We start from the raw sequence: 22011 nt of genomic DNA, 5'->3' as shown, positions 1-22011 counted from the left end.
TAGAATGGTAACAATTTGAAAATATGTCCTCTCTGAAACACAGTCTTGAGAATTCCTGCTACTTTTCCATCACTGACTGAAATGGAATCTCCCCAGGAAACATCAATGTGTTTGTTGTATGAAAGAGTTTTTTATCTGTTGGCTTTAATATATTTCCTGCAAAGGACATGAGACCTGGGAAAATGAGCTCCTATGGACATGAGCCTTATGAAAATCCCATGAGGTATATATATGGCAAGACCAACTTGATTTAAAGGGAGTGTCACAGGAAAATGGACACTTATGCAGGGAAGCATGAAAAACTCCAGTAAGGGAAGTGGTATAGACCTGGCACAACTATGATGAAGACACTGAGAAAGCCCCTGGCTGACATTACATCATGACAGCCTGTCTTTTTACTTCAGCTCACAAGGTTTTTCAAGAAATCAGCAAATAGTGGAAACTATTTCCTTACATGACCCTCCATCCCCAAAAGAATGTGCTTTTTGTGAGCCTCTCTTACCAAGCAGGAGCTTATACAAGGAAAGAAGAGCAGAGTTCTTTGTTTTCAAGCTCTCTGAGACTTTTTTGTATTCCCTCAAAACTTTCTATATGCAAATGCTATTTTTGTCTTTGTTAGATAGGTTCAATTTATTAATGATTTCTCTTTTATGCAAGTAAAATAGTGTGCTAGTAATTTACTATGCCTTATTCTTTGCCTTGTCCTTTGAATTTCAGCTTATCTAAGAATTAATTCCCTCTCAAACACTTCAGGGCTACAAAAAGTATAATAAATAGAACAAATTATGAAGTTACTAAAAATTGACATCCTTGCTGTCACCTCCTTTTTCACACACCCCCTCTGAATACACACCAGGTAAAAACTGCCTGAGGGAAATAGTCCCCTCAGCCTTGCTCTCCTGTGCAGCGCTTCCTGAATATCCTTTGATTACTCTCCACTCAGTAATTTAAATGCAAAGAGAGCATTTCCATTGAACTAACAAATGCTTAGGGAGGATTGAAGTATTTCTGCATAAATTTTTTTCATCACAAAGAGTATTTCCAATTTAGAAATGTTGATATTTTTAAGTAGTGTAATATTCTTTTGTGATATAAATTCCAGGGATTTGGAAGGTATATCTCTGTATATTATTGAAGTCGTACTGCATGGATGACTACTTAGGGCTGCAGAAATGTGTCCCTGGCTGTGACCTTAGTCTTACAAAGGGCTATTGAATAGCTCATAAGATGTCTACTATAATCTCCCATACTATAAGTTGAAACAGGCTTAAGTAACCACATTATGGAAGAAAATCCTAATAAATAATTCTTTCTCAAAAAAAAAGTAATTATGATCTCTACCTCTGGTACTTACTCTTTAGGTACTTTTCATGGTTTCAGCTGACAGCTCCTTACTGTGTTTAGGTGTTAAGGGACACGTGTCTCTGCACAGGTGTAACAGGATCATCAACCTGCACTTACTGTCCTGGAATTTTCTGGAGGCTCTTGAGATCTTCCAGTTTCCCATTTTCATATTACCAAAGACTTTCATTAGAGATTCCTTTATGTTAATCCTTGGAAACATTTCTGCTTGGTCTCTGTCATGGAGGGAAGACAACCTAATATAAGGGAGGAGAACAACACAACGTCCCTCAGGTTTTGCAAGAGCTCCGATTGCTCTGAGTAGAGAGGTGCTTTTCTTCTCCAAGACTAATGATAGTCATGCTCTTCTGCTCAGTCTGCTGGGGGAGCCCTGAGACCTCCTCACTGAGTGAGGGAAAGGATCCTCAGTGGCCTAGGATCTAGTGCCACTAATAAGCCTTTTGCTTAATGAACTTTGGCACAGCAAATAATGTAGGCAGCAGCCAGGATTGTCCTTTGAGGTGGTTAAGATGGAAAAACAGCATCAGACTCAGGCCAGGGCCCATCCTACTAGTGAGATAAAAAAGCATAAGCATGATTCACTTCCTCACTACACTTTCTAAGGGAATGGGTAGGGGAGATTCTAATAATCAAAATATTTTTCTTAATCTGTCATGATATAAATGCCTATAAAGTACATATTTAATATGAAAATATATAGTCAGAAAAACTACTATGTATTCAATGACATTGTAGAATGAATTTACTTTTTTTTAAATCACAGGAGCATTTATCTACATTTGAAAAACAGGAAAAATTATGTATACAAGACACATTTTTATTCTAGCTGCAGATGAAGCTTTATAAGATCATGATTACATGGATGACTCAAAAACAATTAACTCAATAAAAACCACTGACTTAACAATTTCTATTTGAAATATCGGCCCTGAGATTTTGCAATTTGTGTGTTTAAAAGGAACCCATGTAGGAATATTTTAAGGTATTAAACTAAGATTTGGAGGACTGCTTAAGCAATGTTGTTTTTGGTCAATTAAAAAAAGAGAAATATAAATTACTGTAACTTGGTGATAAGATGACTGTTAAGAAATATAGAGAAACCTATGATTCCATATTGGTTTCATTAGGATTTTATGGTGTCAAGATGGTAGATCTGGGCTCATGATGAATGAATTTGCCATGATAAAGAAAGTTCCCATGGCAAAGCAAGTAGGGAAAAATGCTCTTGTTGCTGGTTGCTTGAATAAATAAATTTGCTCATCCTCTCTTTCTTAATAGTTTTTATTGTACCATTACATTATTAGTTTTATGGATTTCTTACTCTAATTTTCATTTTATATTTGAATTAAGGCAAGGCTTTATATTTTAATTATCATTCATTTTCAGACATTTCAGTTTTTGTGAACAATTAAGTTTTATTTATAATTGGGTTTACATTGTGGGAGACAATATATTGTAGGAATAGGCTGTTATCATGACAATAAATATTCAAATTTGTGCTTTGTCGAAGAGGTTAGAACAATCTAAGCTTTACAAAAACATGAGGTTATATGATCAATCTCAAATGATGAGAATGAATCATACCAAGGAAGTAATATGATGAAACTACATAAAAGTTTATTCTTTGATATTTTTTCTTCATCCCCTTTGCTTGCTTTTCTTTTTCCTTTCTTTTTCTCTTTCTCTTTCTTTCTTTCTTTTTCTGCTAATGTATATAATATGTTGATGTATTGAACAAATATTTTGATATCTAGACAATATTCTTACTTTAGTAAAGGTCTTAATTCCAATAAATATATTCTATCACAACTCTTTATTTTCTAGATTATTCTCTTAGACTTTTTAAATATCTATCATATTCTGAGCATATTATAATGATCTACCCATGGATTCATCAATAAGATTTATGCCATTGAATTGTGTTATTGGAACAGTTTTTAAATAAACTTTTTTTAAATGAAACCTACCATGCATACAAAACAGCGTGTAATTGTAGAGGTATAAACAACCTAGAATATGGAACAGAACATTATCAGTACCATGGAAACCTCCTGTTTGCCAGTCTCTGATCACATCACATTCCCCTTCATCCCTAACCAACGCTACAAGGACTGAATTGCAAAGAGTGTTGCAAGGACTGAGGAACACCTGTGTCTACTATTCTGGCACAGTGAGATTCCTGTTTACAATACATGTCATTCTTGTTTGTACTCTTTTTCATCCTGCTCTTTGTCCAGGGAGGCTGACAGAATAGATTGTATGCACAGACACCTTTTCCGGTGGATTTAACTTTGTTCAGCCTTTGAGAGCCCTTTATAATATCATCACCATGTTTATGCTGTTTCAGTTTTTAAATTGAAGTGTAGCTGATACACAGTATTATGTTGATTTCACATATACAATGTAGTGAATTTTCAACTGCATACAGTATGAAATGTTCAGCACAGTAGATGTAGTTACATACTGTTACATTACAATGATATTATAATATTATTGCCTATATTATCTATGCTGCATTTTTACCCCAATGACTGACTTATAATTGGAAGTTTCTAACTCTTTATCACCATTCATCTATTTCACCCGTACACCCACCCCTCACCACTGTGTCTATTTTCTCTGTTTATGAGTCTATTTTTATTTACTTAATTTTTTAGATTCCATATATAAGTGAAATTCTATGGTATTTGTTTTCCTTTGTCTGATATTTCATTTAGCATAGTATCCTCTAGGTCAATCAATGTTGTCACAAATGGCAAGATGTCTATCCTTCTTTCTTTTTTATGAGTGAGTAATATTCCATTATATGTATGTACAACTTCCTTATCCATTCATCTATTGATGGATACTTAGGGGACTTCCATATCTTGACTATTGTAAATAATGTTATATTGAACATAGATGTGCCCACACCACTTCAAAGTAGTGATTTTGTTTTATTTGGGTAAATTCCTAAAAATAGAATTACTAGATCATCTGATGTTTCTATGTTTTGTTTTTTTGAGAAGCCCCCATACTAATTTCCATAGAAGCTGGACCTATTTTCTCATTCTCACCAACAGTGTATGAGGGTGCCCTTTTCTCTACATTCTCACCAATACCTGTTATTTCTTTTTTTCTTTTTATACTAGCCTTTCTGACTAGTGTGAGGTGATTCTCATTGCGCTTTTAATATGTATTTCCCTAATGGTTAGTGATGTTGAGCATCTCTTTATGTGACTGTTGGCCGTATATGCATGTCTTCTTTTGAAAAATGTCTATTCAGGTCTTCCACCCATTATTTCACTGGATTATTTATTTTTTGGTATTGAGTTTAAATTATTGGGTTTTTTCTACTTATCAGATATATTTTTACACATTTGTTTTTGTCTATCTTCTTTATCAGTTATTGAGAGTGGCTTGTTAAAATATTCACATAGAACATTCTAATAATTTGGCTATGTATATTTTGATACTCTATTACTAAGGATATATACATTGAGAATTATTTAGCTGTGAAAAATTCTATTATGTAATCTGTCTCCTTATCCTTACTGATTTTTTTCATTTGATCTTAAAGGATTCTTGGCCTTCTTATTAATAATGGTATTCCACCTGTGGTTTTTAACATTTGTATTATATTTTCCGTGTTTTTACTTGAAATCTGTACACATATTTTTGATATGTCTCTTGTTAGAATACATATGTGTGCTTTAGAAAAATATATTTTGACAAGGCTTGTATTAAGGAAAGCATTTATTCTGTAGAAATTTATCAGTATCAGTATAAATAAAAACTTTGGCCTTATATGAGAGAAATGAACTATGTGTTAAATTTGTTAACATTGTGTTTCAATCTTCTAGGTGATGATGGTGCAGTGACAGCTGTGTTATTAAGCAACATCTCTTATAGTAATTCTCACCCTTATTTGTAAAATATGTATACACTGGAGGACTGTGAGCAAGTTAAAAATACCTACGGGGTAACCAGAGCTTTGGGCTTATCTGAGTGTGATAACTCTTGTTGCTTGGCATGTCCCTGAAGACACCATGGAACCTATGCTCATGGATTATTACAAGAGACTAACTCCTGGGAGGCATGGGGTTTCTAAGCTTAGGTAGATCTGCACTGATCTGGGAGAATCATCATACTATTGTACTTGCAGTTCAAAGAGAGGAGTGTTGGAGAGTTGCAAAGACTGAGAAACACCTGTGTTTACTATTCTGGCACAGTGAGATTCCTGTTAACAGTCCTTGTGAGTTAATACTATGAATATTCTGGTCTGTGGTATTTGAATGCCTGTTTAAGCCTCAGAAAAGTCACTGTGTGCTTTCTTACATTGAGTACTACTGTCGATATATTTGAATTTAAATCTACTATTTTGTTCTTTGATGTTTTTGTTTGCTTAGCACAATATCTTATTTCTTACTTTCTTTTGGATTTACATTGTATGATTCTTGTTCCCACTTAGCTCCTTGATAATTGGTGGGTTTTTGTTTTGTTTTTACTACATTTAGAATGTTTACTTGACAGTTTTAATCTTGACTTAAATTTGTCTTAAATTGTGTGGTTACTTTTACATTTTTCTGGACAATGCAAGTAATTTAGCATACTTTAATGTCATTTACCACACAACTCTGAATCTTATACATTTTTTAACTTTAATTTTAAATATTTTTAAGCCACTCAGAATGTTGTGATTAATCTGATGATCAATATTCACTTAGATCTGCCAACACCTGAATCGTTATTTATTCCTCTCTTCCATTCTACTTTCCTCTTTTAGTCCGCATTTTTTTGTGCGGGTCACAGGTAAAGAAATCACTTAGATCCTACTGCTCTGAAATGTCTTATTTCACTTGTTTTTATGGTGTATTTTCACTCAGCATAAAAAAGGATTCTAAGTTGATTTTCATTTTCTTTTAGCCCTTTGAGGATAGTTTTTTTCTTCTCCCTTCACTTCATTTATGGAGATATTAGCTGTCATATTATTGTTGCCACTTGATGGTAATCTCTGTGTTTGCACTGGCTGTTTGTATATTTCTGCTTTGTCTTTGGTTATCATCAGTTTTATCATGTGTTTTACTGGATTTCTTTGTCTTTATCCCATGAAGTGCTGCTGGTGACTCTTGAATCTGTCACCTGTCATTGCTTCACTAAGTTTGGAATTTCTCAGGCAGTAACATTTTTATTATTCTCCATAGAAAATGTAACGTGGTTGTTTAAACACCATTATTTTTATTACTACTGGTCTCTTTCTACATTGATGGCAATCTTTTATTTTTTCTTTTTAAAAAATAATATGTTTTTATTTCTTTCCATGATTTATGTTTTATAGAGTGTAATTAATACATTGTGGGTGAAATGCACACAGATAGCTTGAGTTTTACTGTATTTTGCCTTCCTTCAGGATGGTTTATATATTCTTGTTAGGGAGCATAGCCACGTGAAATCTCACATTCCCTTAAACCTGTTAAGAATTGACTTTTTTCTTGTTTTTTTGTAGTCCAAGCATGATGACTACAGTTAATAATACTGAACATATGTTTGGCATTTGCTAAGAGAGCAGATCTTAAAAGTTCTCATCACATATGCACACAAGAATTAACGTGAGGTAATAGATGTGTTATCTATATTTTTATTATGTATTATTTCACTATATATATATATGTACATCAAATCATTTTGTACACTTTAAAATTCTTCAGTTTAATTTATCAATTGTACATCAACAAAGCGGAGGAAGAAAATAACTGGTTTCTTCAAATATGGACCTAAATCTGTAAAAAGGCTATTATATTTTTCAGTTTAGTCTTTATTTTTTTTAAACTTTCTCTTTACATTAATGTGTGTAAAGTGTATAAATAATTTTATGAAGATTCATTTTGATATGACCAAATTATTTATGCCAGGCTCTTCATTATGGTATGTCCAAATTATTTCTGCCTAATTGGGGAAATATTTATCATTATCCTTTTATGATCAACCAAAGTCCACAGATTGTATTAGTTTCACTCTGTGTTATACATTCTATGAGTTTTGACAGATATAATGACGTGTATCTAGTATTATGGTATCATAAAGAATAATTTCCCTGGTCTAAAAACCCCCTACATTCTACCTCTCATTGCTTCCTTCTTTCCTTCCTCACTCCCAGCCCCAGGGAACCACTAATATTTTTGCTATCTCCATAGTTTTGATCTTTCCAGAATGTCATATGTTTCGGATCACATAGTGTTTAGCCTTTCAGATTGCATTTTTTCACTTACTCATATGCATTTAAGCCTCCTTTATGTCTTCTCATGTCTTGATAGTTCATTTATTTTAGAAGTTATAAAATATTTCATTGTCTGGATCTACCAAAGTTTATCCATTCATCTACTAAAAGATATTTTGGTTGCTGTATCTGTGAGGGTTAGCTATTGCATATAAACTGATAAAAATCTGCTGTTCAGCCAAATTATTTCATTGTATATTGACAAAGAAAAATCAATGAAGCCTAAGATTCTAGAATATTGAAGCCTAAAGCCATAAGGTGGAGATTTGAAGAACTTGACAGTGGGAAAGATAAATAAAAAAGCAGAAAGACACACTGGTAGAGCAAATGTTTTTAAAATACCTGCATGATAGAGAATGAGTAGAAACACACTGAGAAGAAAGTTTGTTAATTTTTTAAAAAATGGAGCTGCATTATTTGAACATATTATGAAACAACAGATAGGAACAAAATAAAGAATATTAATCAGATGTAGGAAAAGAAGTATAACACAGATTTTTTTCTCTTAGATATGAAAAAAGAAATTACTCTAAATGTGGACAGTGAGAACTTGAGGAAAGTCTAATATGATGGTGAGCAAATACTGACAGCTGTCTTCCTTTTCAAGTGATGAAGCTCTCACAAAAGTAAAAAGTAAATATTTGAAGATATAATGATATAAAATAAACAAAGATGTCTGCAAACACTGAAGATGGTTATGAACTGATGTAAAGAGAAGTCATCTTGGGGGCAGAGAAAATATATATAAAAGATTTATTAGGAAAATGTAAGAATCAAATTGAAGGGCAAAAAAGAGAAAACTGCACCATTATCTCAATAGATACGTGTGGGATAGTATAGAATATGCTAGTATATTTCTCTCTTCTATACCTCTGTAATCTGCAATAAGATACACCAAGTATTTCAAAAAGGGATTATATTGGGGTTGTGTAATTTGTGGTTGTTTTTTCAAATGTAGTCACATAGTCTAATTTTTATTCAAATTAATAGGCAATATTTGTATTTATGTGGGAGACTAGCCTATAGTTTTCTTTCCTTATAATGTCATTTTCTGGTTGTGGCATCATGTAATCCTAGCCTTATAAAATGAGTTAGGAAGTTTCCATCTTACTATAATTTCTGAAAGGGTCTGTGTAGGATTGGTATTGTTTCTTCCTTAAACACTTGAAAAAATCACTCATAATACTATGTGCAAAAATTTTTATTAGAATGAAATTTTGTAATTGACACAGGGCTTTCAGTATCAGCAATAAGTACAGAAAGTAATTACAAAAAGTAAGCTAACTGAATGGAGAGGTACACATGGGTCATTGTCTTCATATTTCCTGTTACCTTTTACTTCTGTTGTGAAACTTTTCTGTTTATCTTTGAAAATCCTGTCTATAACTACTTTTCCCCGAAGTTAGTGTATAGATTCTTTAGGGACCTTTGGTGACCAGGGTCAGCAAGAAATCTCTTATTCATTTAATTCATCCTTATGCACTTAAAAGAAGCTTATAAATTCACTGAAATCTCAGTTTTTAGTATTCATTGCTGCTTCTATGCCTAGAGAAATTAAAACACTCATTTTTAATCTCCGCCCTTTGCCATAATCTTTTTTTTCACTTCAGGAACCTATAATACAAGAAACTATTCTGTAGATTTTATGTAAGACAGTGTTTTTGGTGAGAAGACTGTTTTACGAAGCAACAGATGGAGACAAAAAGACAGATGGTTTTTCTCTGGAACATGTGTGTGAGCACATATGAGAGACTAAGAAGGAGATAATTATATCAAATTAATTCCATTCTGTCTTAAGTCTACCTGTATGTCATACTTACAGGTTAACTATTACTATATAACAGACATTGACAAACCTATTAGCTTCAAGTAACAATAACAACTATCTTTCACAAGTTGAGTTTGACCATTAAAGACACCATAGAAGACACTTATCAGATATTTCAGTTATTATAAGGACACTTAGGGGCTGTTATAAAATGCATTATGGCAATCAAATTGACAAACAAGAAGAAATGAATAATTTTTCTGAAATTTACAAATTGCTAAAACTTTTTCATGAAGAAATAAATGATGAATATCCCTGTGTCAATTACAGAATTTCATTCCAATAAAACTTTTTGCACAAAATATTATGAGTGATTTTTTCAAGTGTTTAAGGAAGAAACAATACCAATCCAACACAGACCCTTTCAGAAAGTAGAGCAGGATGGAAACTTCCTAACTCATTTTATAAGGCTAGGATTACATGATGCCACAACCAGAAAATGACATTATAAGGAAAAAAAACTATAGGCTAGTCCACCTCATAAATATAGAAATATTCTTGTTGACATATTAGCAAATAATATACTGCAATATATAAAAGAATAATAAATTGTGACAAAGTAAATTACCCTAGAGATCAAGGTAAGTTTTGTATTCAAAGAGTGATTAGTGTGGGACTACAGCTTGTAAGAAAATGGAGTAGAGATACTTTTCTTTATTTCTCCAAGTACTACTAAAAATCCTTGGCACTATAAATAGTTTTTTTCTTCTCCTAAGAAGACTTTGAAAGATGGAGAGAAGGAGATTAGCTAGAGAACTGAAGACGCAAGGAATAACAGTGGTGAGTTCTCTGGGTTTTCCTTTTGTCTTACTTATTATAGATGTGGAGCTTTAGAAGCTGGCAACCTAAAAACACCACTGTATTATGATTCTATGTGATTCTATGTCAGAGAGTTTTACTCATTAAGTAACCTAGGGAAATGCAAGTATTTCTGAGAGAAGTTGAACACTACTACAGTGAGAATTTTTGCATAAAGGAAGTAAGTTTTATGATACAAAGACTACACTCTACTTCACAAACAACAACCTCTGTATGGAATAGTTCAATTTAAAACAGCTTGTCTCAAATATGTCATTAGCCAGGAGGAAGTAAGTCCTGACATAGAATGAAGTGGTTTTGCTCTAATTGGAGGGAGAAAAGGCTACAATCCACAGTCTCTCTGATAAGCAAGTGAAACTGTAGGCACACAGTAGCTAATTTCAGCTTGAAAAAGAAAGGAAAACAAAAAGTAAAAGACCAAAGTATCTCAAAATGTTGTATGGTGACAGGTCATGGGCAATGGCATTAAAATCTAAGAATATAAAAAGCAGGAATTGCATGACAGAGATTTCTAGGTACAAACCAACCTGCAAAAACAACAGCAGATTGAGAGTAACATCATCAAAGGTAAGTAAGTCATATTCAAAGGCCAGAAAAAACGCCTGGAAAAGAAGCATATATAAAGTTTAGAATTGGTATTTTTCAGGCCTTGTAAGAATGTACACAAAATGACAGTGCAGTTTGAAATAGATATGAAAGTAAGGATGTCGAACCAACTGACCAGAATAGGCATTAAAGAATACAGCTTAGTCTCAGTACATAGTCAACTCTGTTTTATTTTCAGTTCATCTTTATATAAGACCTTATATGTGCCAGATATGAGGGAAGATAACTATATACAAAATATAGCCTCTATGTGGAGAAGTTTAGAGAAACACAGAGGAGAAATATAAGTATACACAGTATACAATGTGATATGTTCTGAGGCAAAATAGGGAAAAGGACTTGGAAATAACAGGATCAAAATCGCACACAGTCTGGGTGGTAAATGAAGATCTCCTTGAAGAACTGACACCTAAGGAGAGCCCTGAAGGACCAACAGGCACCAGTCAGTCAGAGGATCAGCCCTTGGTGAGGAGACAACATGTAGAAAATAGGAAGAATTATAAGCAGTCAATGTGAGTGGAACTTAAGATCTGAGGAAGAAAGTTCAGGAATCGTAAGTGATGGGAGAGAAAATAAGGAAGGTCCTGTCCATGAAGAGCCTGGCAAGACACACAAAGACACTGATCTTTATCAAGAAACCATTAACAGTGGGAGAGGAGAGGGTTGGGAAGGCGCCTGATCTCACGTTGAGCACATGGCATGTGACGTGTCTGTGGAACTTGCAACTCCTGACGTATATTAGCAATGCTTTTCATTGGGAAGAGTTCTGGCCTTTTGGAGAGGTATCATAAAATGTGGGGGAACAGCAATACTTCATAGACAAATAGTGAGGAGACTGTGTCAGATACTGAAAAGACAGATCTAAAGTTAGGAGAAATTCAGAATGATGGCATGGAATCCATTTAAAGAATGACTGAACTTTAATTAAGAACTGTATTGTGGGGATGTCCTGAAAAATGACTACAAAAATTGGGCCATGGGCTTCAGCAGTAGTGAAGCTCTCATAGGCATGAGGTAAAGCAGTGGTGGGTTGGAAGTGAAAGTCATGCATCAGAGGCTTAAATCCTTTACTTAGTAAGGGTAAGAAGAGAAGGTGTAGACACTATCTTTTCAAAGGAATTAGAAACATAATGAACTAAAGGCACAGCCTAGAAGACTATATTTAGTGATATTAAATGTAGTTCTATCTTCAGGGGCTTTCAGAGAAATGGGACTACAGTCAATTGAATGCAAAACCACACGAATACATATAAGGATATTCCTTTACTGTATATCTTGAACACAATGGTTTTTTACACTACAGATAAAATAGGTGTAAATCGGCCACCTTTGGTTATGAATGAGGAATACAAGCAGAGAAGAATAAAGAAACAATGGAAAATCTCAGTATCCTGAGTTGTGTATTTTTCTCACTGTCTGTTTTGCAGGAGAAATACATTTCACCCTTAAAACAATCTTCTGATAGTCCACAACTGAAGGGAACTCATGTTAACAATGCTCTCTATATGTACCATATCAAAGGTTTGTTGGATAAAGGATGTTTAATTACACATGAGGTAACATCATCTCTTATTCTCCAAACAGATTTGTCTATTCAGTCCATGTAATGAATTACAGTCAGCTTCATTTTTATATTCTGAAGGGCAAAGAATGATGTGAGAAAAAGTTGGATTGTTTTACAACATGAATTAGGAAAGAATAATCTGCTATTCATACATGGAATTCAAGAAGAATACTGGCAATATTCACTATGCTGTGAAAGGAGAAAACTAATGTAGCTGATTTGCTTGGCTTTTATATACATAGCCTTCTGCTGCAGAATTTGAATATCTACCTCCTCCTAAACTCTCTTTGATATTTACATGCTTACTGAGCAGAGTTCAAAAGTCAGTGATGAGAAACCACACAGAAGTAACAACTTTTATCCTGTTGGGACTCACAGATGATCCTCAACTGCAAATCCTGCTTTTTATCTTCCTATTTCTCACCTACATCTTGAGTGTAACGGGGAACGTGACTATTATCAACCTCACATTGGTGGACTCCCATCTGAAAACCCCTTTGTACTTTTTCCTCAGAAATTTTTCCTTCTTAGAAGTGTCATTTACCACTGTTTGTATTCCTAGATTCCTGTACAGCATGTCAACTGGGGACAATACCTTTAACTACAATGCTTGTGCAAGTCAAATATTTTTTGTTATTCTCTTTGGAGCAACAGAATTTTTTCTCCTGGCAGCCATGTCCTATGACCACTACATTGCTATCTGTAAACCCCTGCATTACATGACCATCATGAACAGTAGGGTCTGTACCTTATTAGTCCTCTGCTGTTGGGGGTCTGGCTTGGTGATCATTCTCCCACCCCATAGCTTGGGCCTCCAGCTTGAATTCTGTGACTCTAATGCAATTGATCATTTTAGTTGTGATGCAGGTCCCCTCCTAAAGATCTCATGCTCAGATACAAGGGTAATAGAACAAGTGGTTATCCTTGTGGCTGTATTTGGACTCATCATCACCGTAGTGTGTGTGATTCTGTCCTACACACACATCATCAGGACAATTCTCGGGTTCCACTCTGTCCAACAGAGAAAAAAGGCCTTTTCCACCTGCTCTTCCCACATGATTGTGGTTTCCATCACCTATGGCAGCTGCATCTTCATCTACATCAAGCCCTCTGCTAAGGAGGAGGTGGCCATAAACAAAGGTGTCTCGGTGCTCACTTCGTCTGTTGCCCCCTTGTTGAACCCCTTCATTTACACCCTGAGGAATAAGCAAGTGAAACAAGCTTTTAATGACTCTGTAAAGAGGATTGCATTTTTCTCAAAGAAATCAGAGTTTTGATGAATCAAAGTAAAATGAAAGAAGGATGTCCTGTAAATGTTTAACCTACAGCTGATAACTTATTTCAATGCTTCGTTCCTATAATTCAGTCAAATTAACCTTATCAGAGACATGTAATACTGCATCCCTCTTTCCCCTTAACCAAATTCTTCTCTTTTCAAACCAACCTCATAAGTGGTGTTTTCCCTTATTGTGAAATTATGAAATACATTTAAAAGTAATTAAATTTCTTCCTTTCTTACTCAAACTTTTTTCATTGCTCTGGTTCAGGCAGGAATGTAATATTTAAAAGTGTATAGATTATCTAGAAGATACATTATGTGGTAATAGTACTAGTTTCTCTTCAAAAGCAAAGTTATCAGTATTATCCTAAATAGTAACAGAGTGCATGTCAATGAAGAAAGGAAAGAAGAAATAAAGATGGGAAAAAGGAGGGACAGAGGAGGGAGGAAGGATAAAAATAGAGAGAGAGAGAGAGGCAACAAACAAGGAAGCATGAAAAAGGAGAAAGAGGCCTCTACTGATAATTCTCCCACCTTCTAAATTATTATATTTAAAAGTAAATCATTACTTCTGCTGGCTAACAGACAAGAGGAACAAAGACTTAATTGTTTAAGAGAAGTTGAAAATATTACCTCTGACATTAAATTAAAAACTAAGGGATTATTTATCTTAAAACAAAAGTAGGCTTTGAAATAGCCATTTAACACTCTTTTAAATTATTTCTATGGCATAATTTTGAGAACAACTGTTTTTTTGAAACTTCTAATGATATTTCAAACTCTTTTCAGTCATTACTATTTATGCCCTTGCCAATCCTATAAATATGTTTCAGTTGTATCAACATGCAGATCAAAGAAGATTACGTAGATTGATCCACACATCGTAGGGAGCAAATCATGAAGCCTGAATTCTGATTTCAAGGCATGTTCAGTGCACTCCAGTCCAGTGCCTTTCAAGCAGCAGTGTGGTTTGGAGAGGGCAGGATGGGAAAAGGACACTGGAATTGGGAGTATACCAGCTGACATACTAGCAGGGTGCTCTCTCTGCAGTAATGCACTCCTGGTTTATCAACGTATCTTCTTATCTTTGCATATTGTTATTTTATTGACATAAAGGAAGAAAATTAAATTGATTCAACATTTTGAAATTTATGTAATATATTTTACATACTATGATCTGTCCTGTGGTATCATATAAAAGACTTTATGTTTTAATTAGGGGAAAGATGAGATATTGTAGTTATGACCTCCCTGCCAACTTGGAAGCATATTTATTATCAGCATGACCTCCTGGAGCATTCACAAAAGATCTCTCATGTACTGAAATCACTCTTAGAAATATTTCAATTAAGAAGTTGGCACAAGAGTCTCTAAAATATTTATTATCAGGACCAAAGAAATTATGTGACATTTCATAATGTATCTCATTTTATGACATGTTCATAATTAGTGAATGTAACTGTTATTTTTGATATATTTGTAAAGAAGAATTAAATAATTTTTAATTACTGAATTGAGATAATGAGCTGTAAAACCTGCAAGTTAAAATAAGAAAAAGCTCAGGTCATCAGTATGTAAAATTGAACAACATAGAGGAGTAGGAGCCAAGAAACTAAGCCAGATCGCGTTATCCCAACCTTCTTTACTGTGGAGATAAAAATATTATTTCCACAAATAAATGCAAAGCAATTATAATTAGTCGTTATATTGAAGCACTGAAATTTCACTCAGGGGTGGAAAGTAGCATTATCTTAAACTGGAGGTAAAAGACGTGCAGTGGTGGAAGTATTAAAGTTTGAAATGAAAGAAAGAAAGCCATGAATACCAAGCAGCTCCATTATTTGGGGTGATTTACTAGGGCCTCATTTATTTTTTCTTCTATAGTGTTTAGCCTGATTATACATGATCTTTGTGGTCTTCATTGGCATTTGTACAGTTCAAGGAGCAGACTCCCCTTCCAGTTTATGCAGACGTGGACTGGGAAAGCCCTTCACCAGTCAGCCCACCCAGAGGTTCTGGGCTCACATCTGGGTCCACTGGTGGGCTTTTCCTGGAGTCTGTGGAGGGGCTGGCTTTTCAGTTGGTTCAGCAGCGGGAGAGCCTGCTCCTTGGGGGCTGACCTGGAGCTGGAGTGGGGCATGAACCTGAGTCATGGGAATCTGTGGGGGCCAACCTGCTGCTGGGGTCCACTGGAGTGGCGTGGCACCTGTGTCTATGGGGACAGGCCTCGTCTGGGACTGGGACTACAGGATACTTGTATCCTGGGTTCACACGGTTTGTCCTGCTGCTTGGGTGGGCCTGGAAGCTGAGTCTGCAGGGGCCTTCCTGGGCCTGGGGACACAGTGCGGGGATGGAATTTAGGGCCACGGGGCAGGCTGGGGGCTGAGGTGAGCCTGGAGCCTGGGCTGTTTCTAGAACATTTTCAGAACTTTTTGTTGTATCTTTTTGTTTTATCTACTAGGGTTGTATTTAATTCCACTCTGGCCTGTACTATTCTTGTCAATCCATCCCTCTCTTTCTGTTGGTTTCAATGCTGGTTGCTGTATGGCTTGCTTTTCAAAAAGAGTTAAAAATCAGTCACTTAAATGCTAACAGGTGATTTTTCTCAGCTCTATGCCTTGCAGCCTGTAACTCTGTGTTTCTGGAATAGGGGATGGCAGATTGACTGGGACATAAGCCCTCTTTGTCTTTGTTTCCCTGTGATTCTTCTAAACTAAAAAACACTCTCACCAAGTACACCAGCTATGCAAACAGCACTATTCTTGTTAGTTAACACATTCTTTCATCTCATCTCACCATTCGGTGTCCCCTCCAGCAAGGCAAGGATTTCCACCAAGTGGGCAGACAGTCTTGAAGTGGGGACTCAGGTACTTAAGAGCGTTGAATCTTACAGTCCAACTTGTAATTTTTTTATATCCCCTTCCAGAACTACTTTTATTCAGGTAAAATTTACGTAACATAAAACTCACCATTTAAATATTTTCCTCATTCAGTGCAGTGCCTGTTAGTACCTTCACAAAGTGTACAATTATCACCATCATCTCATTTCACATCCTTTTCATCATCTCTTCCAAAAGATGCTCCATAGCTCTTTTGCAGTAACCCTCTGGTGCTCCCTACCGCGAGCTCCTGGGAAGCATTAATGTGCTTTCTGTCTCTTGAATTTGCCATTCTAGACATTTCATATTGTGGGTAAAATTGTGATATTCCAGACTCTCTCACCTGGCTTTAGTGCATCTCCATTTGAACAGGCATTCCTAAGGGCTGGAGAGTAGTTCTTCTTCGTATCAGTGGATAGTTACCTGGGCAACCGAGGACTTATCAGAACCTGAGAGGTTGGGGGAAGGTCTCTCTTGCTTCTGCTGGAGCAGGAGAGAAATGGCCTCTGGACAGTAGTTTGTAAGCAGTAAATGGGTTTTAAGTTTATTTCTCCCTTTGACTGATTTCGGTTTTAGAGGTATTTTGCCCGGGATTTCCTCTCCCTACAGTTACACATATAAATTGAATCATATGATATGTGTGGCCTTTTTTGTCCAGTTCCTCTCACTCATTATAATGTGTTCAAGTTTCATTTGTGTTGTAGAATCTATAGGTACTTCATTCATTTTATGGATGAATAATATTCCATCGTTTGGGTATACTGCATTATACTTATCCATTCATTATTTGATGAACATTTAAGTTTTTTCCACTTTTTGGTTAGTTTGATCAATGCTGCTATGAACGTTTGTGGACCACATTTTCTTTGAATCACAGAACATTTGTAGGTTTTCCTAATATTTCAGGAAACGATGATGATATTAAAGAAACAATAAAAAACTGGAGGGATTACTTTATCATTCCATTGTTTAACAAGTTAGCAATGTTACTTTGCCAATGGAAATATAAATAAATTATATTTGACTTAAAATGCATTCATGTGCTTTGTACCTGGAAATCTTAGTAAAGAATATTATAATTAATATATTACTATTACATGCTATTATTATCTGTATGTGTCCTTTACCCAAAAACCAAGGGAATTAATTAATAAGAATGAATTTAATCTAACAACAGTTTCACATTAAAAGCAAAATAATAAAAAGTGAAAACTTCAATCAGTGTAAGATAATGTGGTTGCTGATTGGAAATCAAGGCATCCCTTCTGAATTATGAGAATGTCTGAGCATAGGGAAAACCTTCCCATGTGCTGTGCAGCATCCAAGCTTCTCAATAAAATCCAACTTCTGGGGCACAAAAAATTCTAATATCCTAACTTTTGTTTATGACTGTGAAATTCTGACCCCCCCTAATGAGTCAATGACTATGGTACTGAATAGCTTTCAGAAACTGTTCAGTCAGCTGCTCACAAATGAAGGAATGACCTGGGAATATCTGTACAGTCCATAGTCCATCACGAACACCCACACAAGGCAAGTCCCCAAGAGTGGGTCAATTTATATTGTGAGGATGGTTGCCTAGGTCTGAACTTGCTCTTTTGTAACACTTTTGTAATTTTAAACTTGTGGAAATGTTCCAAAAATAGTAAAAGTATTCGATATGCCCTTTATCTAGAGTCACAATTGTTTTTTGTTTGATTTACTTATCATTCTCTCTCCATCTGTCTTCTTTTACATGTATATAAATACAATTTTTGTATATTTTATATACAAATACTAATATAAATATAAATATATACATATGTCTATGTTTTCCTGAAATGGGAAGTTGGCTTTTGCTTGTCTATCCCTAACTTCCTCGCTACCTCATGGTATGTTTCCTAATGAGATCATTATGTTACATAACCAAAGTATAATGATCAAAATCAGAAAATATGACATTGATATATTATCTAAATCTTATCCATATTAAAATTTTATAAATTTTCCCAGGAATGATTTTTATGTCTTTTTATTTCCTTCAGGTCTAGTATAATGCAGGGATGCACATGGCATTTAGTTTTCATTTCTGCTTAACTCTGTTCATCTGAACAGTTCCTCAGTCCCCTTTTCACCTTATATTCTTCAGGTTTTCTTTTTTACCTATGCAGAACATTTCATTTTAATAACTTTACTTATCTGTTTACAAGTTCTAAAGTTTTACTTCTTGCTTTGACTAAAAACGAGAAACATCAGAGCACTGACTCCTCTTTAGGAGAAAAGGGACACATGTACAGTTTGGAAAGTCATGGTTCCTCCTTCTACTTTTTGGGGGAATGAATTCACATATATATTTATATATATATATGAATATATTTATATTTCAAGCACTCATTTGAATTTTGAGAAATTGATATTTGATATCATATACTGTAGGAAACTTGTACAATATTAAAAACCCATGTTTGTATGACACATCATAAAATTCATCACATGTTCCCATTTAATCAATGCATTCATTGACACATTCAAGAGATGAAAGATGTGTATATATTCTTGAAAGAGATTGTGTGAGAAATCAACTTCTTGTGTATTAAATCATGTCTTCTACCACAGTATTAAAATTCTACCAAACACAACATCAAATCATTCATGTGAAATGTGATTAATTTCTAAAGAAATTATGCTTTCTTATTATACTTACAATTGACATTTCAAAAAATTACTTCACAAAATTATCCTCTAATAATTATTTTAAAGTATGAGATCTCTTAGAACAATAAACCATTTAATAAATGACAAAGTTCAATATACCCAAGAATTTTAAAGAACATAACTTTGAAAAAAATTATGTACATTTATTTGTTATTTAATAGATACATCTCTCCAAAAAATTTATATTCCATAATATAACCAAAACCCTCATTTCACTCTAATACTATTTTAGAGAAAATACATTTTGCAATTTTATGTTTCTAATACAGAAAGGTTTCACTTTTGACCAGAAATTTAAAGTGAGAAAGAACAGAATGGAAAGAGTTTCTTATCTCAGGTGAACTTAACTGATCCAAATATTTAAAAATTAGATTTTATTTCTTTAACTAGAAGAGTCAAAATAATTTTCTTCAGTATTCTCTTTATATTTTCATGTTATTATATCAGTAAATAGTATTAATTATCTAAAGTAGGAAATATCTCTCTAAATACATGTCTGAAGGCTTCTTTAACTTGCTGGTTTTTCAGGGTATAAATGAAAGGGTTCAACAAAGAAGCAACTGAAGTATTGAGCAAAGCTACTCCTTTGCTTAAAATGGCTCTTTTATTTGCTGATGGCTTTATGTACATGAATATACAACTACCATAAGTGATGGATACAATGATCACGTGAGAAGTGCTGGTAGAAAAGGCTTTCTTCTTCTTCTCAGCTGAAAGGAATTTTAGGTTTGTCTTGATGATGTAAGAGTAAGAAAGGATGACTAATAACAACGTGACAATGAGGATCACTGCAGCCAAGAAAAAAACAATCAGTTCTAGTAAATGTGTGTCTGAGCAAGAAAGTTGCAGGACAGGAGAAACGTCACAAATGAAGTGATCAATGATATTTGAAGCTCAGAAATCCAGGTTAAGAACCCAAATCAATAGAGGGAAAATAACCAGGAATCCGGTTACCCAAAAAGTTAGTACAAGCTGATGACAAACTGTACTGCACATGGTGGCTGTGTAATGCAAAGGTCTGCAGATGGCAATATAGTGGTCAAAGGACATAGCTGCCAGAAGGAAAAATTCTGTAGCCCTCAAGATTAGGTAAAAAAATAGCTGAGATATATAGTCATTATAGGAAATGGTCTTTTGCCTGGTAACAATGGTGATCAGGAATCTGGGGATGCAAACACTTGTGAATGACATTTCCAAGAAAGAGAAATTCTGGAGGAAGAAATACATTGGGGTTCTGAGGTGGGAATCCAGTAGAGTGAGGGCAATGATGGATAAGTTTCCTATCATGCTCATCATGTAATTTACAAGGAGAAATACAAAGACTACAATTTGTAACTGAGCATTATCTGTCAGTCCCAAAAGGATAAACTCTGTCTTCCTTGTAAGGTTCTTCATTTCTCTTTGGTGATTTCAAACCAATTCTAGAAATTATAAGATACAAAAATAAGAAACTACATGAGCAGCTTTATGTCCAGAAAATGATATTTATAAAAGGACCCAAATTCACAAACACACCCATTTACAAGGTAATGCTTCATGATGTTGCAGATACGATCTAATATGTGCAACACACAGTATTGAATTAGAACACCACAGAAGTCAACTCAGTTTTAGAAATTGACATGCAAACTCTTTAAAGTTACTTTTCAACCTTACTTGCAAACTTCCAGTCATGGTAACTAATTACAAATTTGTCCATTTGTTAAATAAATTAGATGCAATCTTGGTTCAGGTTTCAAAAATGATTCATTCCTTTTTAGTTATTAACTTCATCAAAATAAAATTGTTCCAGTGTAATGAACAAGACCTACAGTTAAATTCAGAAACTTCAGATTTCATGTTAAAGTGACATTAATTTAAAGCCCCTTCAAACTTCTTTATAACATGACTGTTAAAGACATAAAAAGGAAAAAGAGAAAAAGAGTGTAAGCATGTAATACCATGACAAAATAAGTACTAATTGAATATAGGAAAAATTGAAACAATGTATAGCAGACATAAGCACATTACAAAAAATTAATAACATCTATTAAGATGTTAACATTTTGACACATGGAACCAAGACTGTAAGAATAAGAGAGAACACAGAAAATGAATTATGTCTCTTCACAATCTTCACCTGTTACAAGTATGTAGAATCTAAATATGCTTTCCATATGTAGATGTGTGAGAGTGAAAATCCCTGTTTTATTGTCACATTGTCCATGTCTTCACATTTGCTGCAAGCACTCATACACTTCCTCCGTGACTTTAAATCTAAGGAAGTATTGGTGCAAGAAGTGCGCAATGATTTACATGAGACCACTGCATTCATACAGTGTTTTATGTTCACATTGGAAGTTTTCAGAATCTCAGATGGCTAATGATGAAAACAGAGCAGAAGTGTAACAATGGTGGGAGCCTATTTGCAACTAGAAATTGGGCTTAAAACTGTGCCACCCCACATGTAATTCATGTGTGGATCTGACATGAACATGCTAATAGTGATTGAGATAAAGGACAATCCACACTTAACATTAAAGTTTGGATAGTCCTTTTATTATTTAACAGGAATTTTGAAAGAATATCCAAGATAATGAATGGAAACTATTACAACAATAAGACATTTCAGTAATGTAGACAAAACAAATTTCGAAAGATGAAAAAAATATTTAGAAATTATGTTGGAAAACTTATCTTTCTCAGAAAGCAATTTAACTTTCATAATAAATATTAGATATAAGC

General features: G+C 34.4%; 1 protein-coding gene and 1 pseudogene across 1 annotated transcript; one reads left to right on the top strand and one right to left on the bottom strand.

Annotated features, from left to right (window-relative positions):
* The first annotated feature begins 12764 nt into the window (after window positions 1-12764).
* LOC118934330 (olfactory receptor 6C2) lies at window positions 12765-13712 on the top strand. Its single transcript, XM_036929741.2, has one exon. The coding sequence runs from the start codon at window positions 12765-12767 to the stop codon at window positions 13710-13712; it is 948 nt and encodes a 315-aa protein (XP_036785636.2).
* Window positions 13713-19743: 6031 nt separating this feature from the next.
* Window positions 19744-20682, bottom strand: LOC118913876 (olfactory receptor 6C70-like; annotated as a pseudogene).
* Window positions 20683-22011: the final 1329 nt, after the last annotated feature.

The sequence above is a fragment of the Manis pentadactyla genome, chromosome 10 (genome assembly GCF_030020395.1).
Source record: "Manis pentadactyla isolate mManPen7 chromosome 10, mManPen7.hap1, whole genome shotgun sequence".
Lineage (NCBI taxonomy): Eukaryota > Metazoa > Chordata > Mammalia > Pholidota > Manidae > Manis > Manis pentadactyla.
This window is presented reverse-complemented; position numbering and strand designations above follow the sequence as displayed.